At 44.3% G+C, this 7500-nt stretch overlaps 1 protein-coding gene across 1 annotated transcript in view; it reads right to left on the reverse strand.

Moving 5' to 3' along the window:
- The window catches only part of LOC307270146 (DENN domain-containing protein 4B-like), a 41094-nt gene that overhangs the window by 19405 nt on the left and 14189 nt on the right, over positions 1-7500 (reverse strand). Inside the window, exons 3-11 of the mRNA XM_080053314.1 lie at positions 6600-6675; positions 5678-5789; positions 4537-4684; positions 4176-4283; positions 3527-3596; positions 3212-3381; positions 1947-2072; positions 683-798; positions 127-193 (exon numbers count right to left, since the gene is read on the reverse strand). Coding sequence (XP_079909440.1) covers positions 127-193; positions 683-798; positions 1947-2072; positions 3212-3381; positions 3527-3596; positions 4176-4283; positions 4537-4684; positions 5678-5789; positions 6600-6675 — 993 coding nt within the window. The remainder of the gene's footprint in view (positions 1-126; positions 194-682; positions 799-1946; positions 2073-3211; positions 3382-3526; positions 3597-4175; positions 4284-4536; positions 4685-5677; positions 5790-6599; positions 6676-7500) is intronic.

Below are 7500 nucleotides of genomic sequence, written 5' to 3' on the forward strand. Positions count from 1 at the left end.
GGGGTTCTAAATGTTTTGTATGTTTTTTAAAAAAGAAAAATTTCAATAAAAATCGTTTATGGGAAAAATAAATAAATAAATAAAATAAAAAAACAAAAAAAACATCATGCAGGTTATAGTTTTTACCTGCACGAGGATGCGTGGGCGCTGGGGTGAGGGGAAGGGGACGTTATGCATGAAGCTGGAGATGTGTCTGTAACAAGAGAGAGAAAATATAAAAATCACAATCAATGACACTTCAAAACCATTTAAACTAAGAAAGAACTGTATTTAAAAGGTGCTCCGAGGAACTTTCAGTGTGTGTTAATTCTAGCGCCCCCCTTTGGACTAAAAGCGGTAGTGTTTTTACCACGCCAGCTGTTGTTCCTGGGTGAGCGTATACCCATGACAAAGGCATTAAGAAAAAAACTATATAAAAATAGCATTCTTTTACACTGATGGTCTCGTTTGCTGTTACATGTAATTTATGATCATCAGAGGAAAAATTAGACTGTTTCAGAAATATTTAAAAGTTCCTCGCAGCTAGTTTAAAGCCAGACTAAACACTCACACACACAGACACACAGACACACACAGACACACACACACACACACACACACACACACACACACACACACACACACACACACACACACACACACACACACACACACACACACACACACACACACACACTCGTACTTCTCCAGTGGCAGCACGTGTGGTCCAGAGATGGAGTATCTGTAGATGAAGGTCAGAAACTTCTGGAAGACGGTGAAGAACGGCCAATGGGACAGAACACAGATGCTTTTCTTCACCTGAATATAAAAATAATAAAAAATAAAAAACATTTTATTCGTAGGCGCATTTTCTGGACACCTTACAAGACATTGATAAAAGCACAATAAGTTCAAAAATTACAATGAAGGTTACCAGTTAAAAACAGTTCAAATAGGTAGAGTTGTTAAATAGGTAAAATTATTGTTAAAGTAGGCCCTAGCTCACTGGATGTTTGTAAATATTTACATATCTTTTTATTATCATTATTTGCTTGGACTTTGTCTGTTTTCTATGCAGAAATACAACGAATGATCTATATTGTTCATCGTTTTCCTGTATAACGAAAGGGTTAACCCATTGATGACGGCTGCTGCGCGATGCCACATTGCCTCTCCTGCCTGATGCTGCGTCGCGCAGCATTATTACTTTATCTAATTTTCATGGCATTCCCAGCATTGAATGCACTGTCATTGGTTCAAATACACATGAGGTGGGTTTTGTTGATTTTTTTAAGACCACGTGACCACCCAAAAGTTGTGTGGTTTGCCGAAAATCATGTAAATCAAAAAAAAATATAAAATAAAAATAAAACAAAATAATAAAAAAAATACGCCAGCTATGTTGGCGACAGAACAGTTAGTGGCGTTTGGTGCGCAGAATCAAGGTCTACTATAGACTACTGACGAAAATCACACAACACATTGCATCTATTTATTAACAATATTTAATAATTTTCTAATTCATCTAATTTTGACGATTTTTAGAAATATTTGTTGGTTTGTAAGCACTAAGGGAGCATGTTTAAATAAAACCTGTGAACCTTAACTTTTAAATGTATTTTATTTCATGTTTCTATGTGCTACACAGGCTTAGATATTAAGGTTTTGGTAGACTTGACAATTCGTACTATTTTTTCAGAAAACCCTCAGGCATTAAGGACATGCATCCTAGATTGCCATAGTCATCAAAGGGTTAAAAGGTGAAAGTGAGGTCAATTTAGATTTAATTTGTTTTCTTTTATTTTTTATTTTTTTGTGAAAACATAATTTTTGTTTATTGTATTTCCATGCTTTTCATTTTGTTTTGTATGTTTGATATGTCTGAAATAAATTGAATCAAATCAAATCAAATCAAATCAAAACACACACACACACACACACACACACACACACACACACACACACACCTGTAGACTGCGGTTGGTAATGGGTCTGCGGTCGACCACGCTGAGCAGACCCAGCCTCACACTCTGCCGCTCGGACAGAAGCTCTCGAGAAAACGCCTCGTAGAACTGGATGGCTGCTCCATACACCTGGGAGGACAGACAGGCTTTACTGTGTGTGTGTGTGTGTGTGTGTGTGTGTGTGTGTGTGTGTGTGTGTGTGTGTGTGTGTGTGTGTGTGTGTGTGTGTGTGTGTGTGTGTGTGTGTGTGTGTGTGTGTGTGTGTGTGTGTGTGTGTGTGTGTGACTGTGTGTGTATCCCTTACCCTATCCCCTGTGTCTGTGTGTGTGTGTGTGTGTGTGTGTGTGTGTGTGTGTGTGTGTGTGTGTGTGACTATGTGTGTGTGTGTGTGTGTGTGACTATGTGTGTGTGTGTGTGTGACTATGTGTGTGTGTGTGTGTGTGTGTGTGTGTGTGTGTGTGTGTGTGAGTGTGTGTGTGTGTGTGTGTGTGTGTGTGTGTGTGTGAGTGTGTGGTATGTTAAACTACTCATTATTTGTCGAGGTGTCGGAGACATGAATCGACAAATCGATTTACTGTGCCAGACCAAAAAAAAGGCAGTGTGCGTTCGTGCGTCCGTGTCTGAACCTTATCCCCTGTCTGTCTGTCTGTCTGTCTGTCTGTCTGTCTGTCTGTCTGTCTGTCTGTCTGTCTGCACCTTATCCCCTGTCTGTCTGTGTGTCTGTCTGTCTGTCTGTCTGTACCTTATCCCCTGTCTGTCTGTCTGTCTGTCTGTCTGTACCTTATCCCCTGTCTGTCTGTCTGTCTGTGTGTCTGTCGGTCTGTACCTTATCCCCTGTCTGTCTGTCTGTCTGTACCTTATCCCCTTGTCTGTCTGTCTGTCTGTCTGTCTGTCTGTCTGTCTGTCTGTCTGTCTGTCTGCACCTTATCCCATGTCTGTCTGTCTGTCTGTCTGTCTGTCTGTCTGTCTGTACCTTATCCCCTTGTCTGTCTGTCTGTCTGTCTGTCTGTCTGTCTGTCTGTCTGTCTGTCTGTACCTTATCCCCTGTGTCTGTGTGTGTGTGTGTGTGTGTGTGTGTCTGTGTGTGTGTGTGTGTGTGTGTGCGTGTGTGTGTGTATCCCTTACCTTATCCCCTGTCTGCGTGTGTGTGTGTGTGTGTGTGTGTGTGTGTGTGTGTGTGTGTGTGTGTGTGTGTGTGTGTGTGTGTGTGTGTGTGTGTGTGTGTGTGTGTGTGTGTGTGTGTGTGTGTGTGTGTGTGTATCCCTTACCTTGTCCCCGGATGCAGACGTCAGTACGAAGGTGGAGAACACAGGCAGCTGGTACTTGGTGTCCTGAGGCCAGCTCTCCACCGTGACACCCATAGGCAGACAGAACACTGGCACCGACTCTGGGAGGGGGAAAGACTCCAAGTCCTCTGTGGGGTATCTACTGAGCAGGTCTGGGGGGGGGGGGAGGGAGAGGGGGGGGGGGAGAGGGAGGGAGGGAGAATTAGAAAAATCCTAAATCAACTTCTCAAATGGAATTTTCAGTATTTTTCAACCATAATATCTTTTATTTTATTTTTATTTTTTGCAGATACTCACCGGCTTTGTAGACCAGCGCGTTGGCTTTGGCGACGGCTCTCTTGTAGCAAACGAACAGAGCAGGACCCCACTGGACACACACACACACACACACACACACACACACACAGGCACACACACACACACAGACAGAGAGAGACACAGACACACACACACACACACAGAGAGACACACAGAGAGAGAGACACACACAGACACACACAGGGAGATACACACACACACACACACACACACACACACACACACACGATAGATAGACGCAATGCCATTGTGAGTAATTTAAAAATAACTCTGATTCTCTATCAATGAAAGAAATGTACACGCTGAACAATGAATTTTATATTATCGGAGTATAAAAATATAGTTTTTTTATCATATTATTATTGATAACATATGGACAGACAGACAGACAGACAGACAGACAGACAGACAGACAGACAGACAGACAGACAGACAGACGGACAGACAGACAGACAGACAGACATACAGACAGACAGACAGACACACAGACAGACAGACAGACTCACAGACAGACAGACAGACGGACAGACAGACAGACAGACAGGCAGACAGACAGAAACAGAGGGAGAGACAGACAGACAGACAGACAGACAGACAGACAGACAGACAGACAGACAGACAGACTCACCATGCCAGTGTTGAGGTTCTTGTCCACCCTGCAGTATGTGTGTGGGGCGACTTCTCCCTTAGAGGGAAGAAGCAGGGCAATGTCTGTGACGCCCAAAGCATGGAGACCCTAAGAGAGAGAGAGAGAGGGGAGAGAGGGAGAGAGGGAGGGGGGGGAGAGGGAGGGGTAGAGAGAGAGAGAGAGAGATAGACAATACAAGTCAATACAGTAAGTTAATAAAAAGTACACAATATTGCATATAATAAAATTGTCAAGACAGACAGACAGACAGACAGACAGACAGACAGACAGACAGACAGAGACACACACACACACACACACACACACACACACACACAGACACACACACACACACACACACCTGGTTGTCCTGTCCCCGTCTGTACGTTATGAAGACCCTATGAGCCACCGGAGCTACAGCTGAGCTCAGGCTGGCAGAGCGGCTGTATGGAGTGGTCTCCAGCACGTACCAGCCATGTTTCACTGGCTCCTTACCCTCATACAGGACCCTGGGGAGGGGGTAGGGGGTAAGGGGTAGGGAAGGGTAGGGAGTAGGGGGTAGGTAAGGGTAGGGTAGGGGTTAGGGGATAGGGGGTAAGGTGTAGGGGGGAGGGGGAGGAGGTAGAGGGTAGGGGGAGGGGGGAGGGGGTAGGGGGTAGGGGGTAGGGAAGGGAAGGGTAGGGGGTAAGAAGTAGGGGGTAGGGAGTAGGGGGTAGGGGGTAGGGAAGGGAAGGGTAGGGAGTAGGGGGTAGGGAGTAGGGAGTAGGGTAGGGAAGGGTAGGGGGTAGGGGGTAGGGGGTAAGGGGTAGGGAAGGGTAGGGGGTAGGGGATAGGGTGTAGGGGGGGAGGGGGAGGAGGTAGGGGGTAGGGGGAGGGGGGAGGAGGTAGGAGGTAGGGCGTAGGGGATAGGGAGTAGGGGAGTAGGGGGTAGGGCGTAGGGGGTAGGGAGGTAGGGGGTAGGGAAGGGTAGGGGGTAGGGGATAGAGGGTAAGGTGTAGGGAGTAGGGTGTAGGGGGTAGGGAGTAGGGGGTAGGGAGTAGGGGGTAGGGAGTAGGGCGTAGGGGGTAGGGAGTAGGGGATAGGGAGTAGGGGGTAGGGAAGGGTAGGGGGTAGGGGAGTAGGGGGTAGGGAAGGGAAGGGTGGTGGGTAGGGAGGTAGGGAAGGGAAGGGTAGGGGATAGGGAGCAGGGGGTAGGAGGTAGGGTACAACAGGGTAGATAGATGGATAAAACAATGTTAGTGCAATAGACAACAAAACTTTCAATAATGGATTGATGGATGAAAACAGGGTTTGTGTGTGTGTGTGTGTGTGTGTGTGTGTGTGTGTGTGTGTGTGTGTGTGTGTGTGTGTGTGTGTGTGTGTGTGTGTGAGCGTTCATGTGTGTGTGTGTGTGTGAGCGTTCATGTGTGTGTGTGTATGTGTGAGCGTTCATGTGTGTGTGTGTGTGTGTTTATACAGTGTGTGTGTGAGCGTTCATGTGTGTTTGTGTGTGTGTGTCTAACCCCAGCTCCAGAATAGGAGGTTTGTCCTTCCCTCTGCGGTAACACAGGTACAGGTGAGGATTGTTGATCAGACCAGCACTCAACTCTGCTGAATGTCCTCCGAGGGTTTTCTCTGTTAAAAGTGATTTATACAATAATTCAAAAATAATCATTTTAAAGGTGCAGTGTGTAATATGACATCATCAAGAAAGTTCTACAAAGTTCTAGAATGCAACGCTCCCTGGGTAACCCCAACCCTTTAGAATAATAACAGAAGCTACAGTGGCCTTCAAGGACAAGAACAATTTTCTAAATTTTAAACAATGCACCTGATGACATTCCAACTATGACACTTTCAAGATGGCGGCACTAGGCTTTGGTCCAAAATATGCAGAAATAGACATATATGAGACCCTTTCTAAGGGAAAAAAAATTATTCAAAAAATGTATTTCAGCTATTATGCACTAAATTAAATGTACTTATGGATATTATAATTACTTTCTACAAAATCTGCTAGGAAATAAAACCCAAAATTCTACACACTGCAGGTTTAATAAAGGTGCTACGAAGAACTTTTCAATATTTCCGACAGTCTAATTTTTCCTCTTTCCTTAAAAGCATTAAAAAAAAGTTGATATATTATTACATTTAAAATCTTCAAAAAAATACTCATAAAGCACACACATTCACACACGCTATATACTGTACACACACACACACACACACACACACACACACACACACACACACAGACAGACAGACAGACAGACAGACAGACAGACAGACAGACAGACAGACAGACAGACAGACAGACAGACAGACAGACAGACAGACAGACAGACAGACAGACAGACAGACAGACAGACAGACAGACAGACAGACAGACAGACAGACACACACACACACACACACACACACACACACACACACACACACACACACCTATGCAGGTGAATCCTTCGGGCACGTCCTCCCCCAGACCGCGAGCGATCACAGCCAAGTCTGTCACCGACTCTACCTGGAGAGGGAAGGACATACTTGACTTTTTCATGCTTGAAAGTTTGTGAACCCCTTGAGCCTTTTGGAATTTTATTTATGTTAACCATCATTAATTCATTTTTATCAATACCAGTATTTTTTATATGAAATAACAGATGTTTGTTTATCAATTCAACATTTTTCTTTTCTGGAAATCAATTGTTAAAACAGATGAAACAAATGATTTGCCAACTTTTGTATGTGTAAAAGTTTGTGAACCCTGAGCTGCATTGCTTGAATGGAGCAGGTTAACACAATCAGATGGGCCAAATTGAGTGATGAAATGGACCAATGTAATGAGAGATCTTCAGGGAAGAAATTGGGCGGCACTAGATAAAACAGAGATCAAACCAGGTCAGTTTAGGCTCACCAAAGTGAACCCATTCAGGTCAGACATGCTAAAAGGGAAAGAAAATCTCAGAGGATCTCAGGAATAAAGTTGTGATGCTGCACATTTGTCTGGGGACCGCTATCAATTCATATAAAAAAAGTTTGAGCTCCATCGGTCCACCGTGAGGCAAATCATCTACAAATAGAGAGCTTTAAAGGTGCAGTGTGTAATATGACATCATCAAGAAAGTTCTAGAAAGTTCTAGAATGCAACGCTCCCTGGGTAACCCCAACCCTTTAGAATAATAACAGAAGCTACAGTGGCCTTCAAGGACAAGAACAATTCTAAATTTTAAACAATGCACCTGATGACATTCCAACTATGACACTTTCAAGATGGCGGCAGTAGGCCTTGGTCCAAAATATACAGAAATATGGATGTATATAAGACCCTTTCTAAGGGAAAAAAAAATTA

The sequence above is a fragment of the Ammodytes marinus genome (genome assembly GCF_949987685.1).
Source record: "Ammodytes marinus genome assembly, chromosome: 25".
Classification (NCBI taxonomy): domain Eukaryota; kingdom Metazoa; phylum Chordata; class Actinopteri; order Uranoscopiformes; family Ammodytidae; genus Ammodytes; species Ammodytes marinus.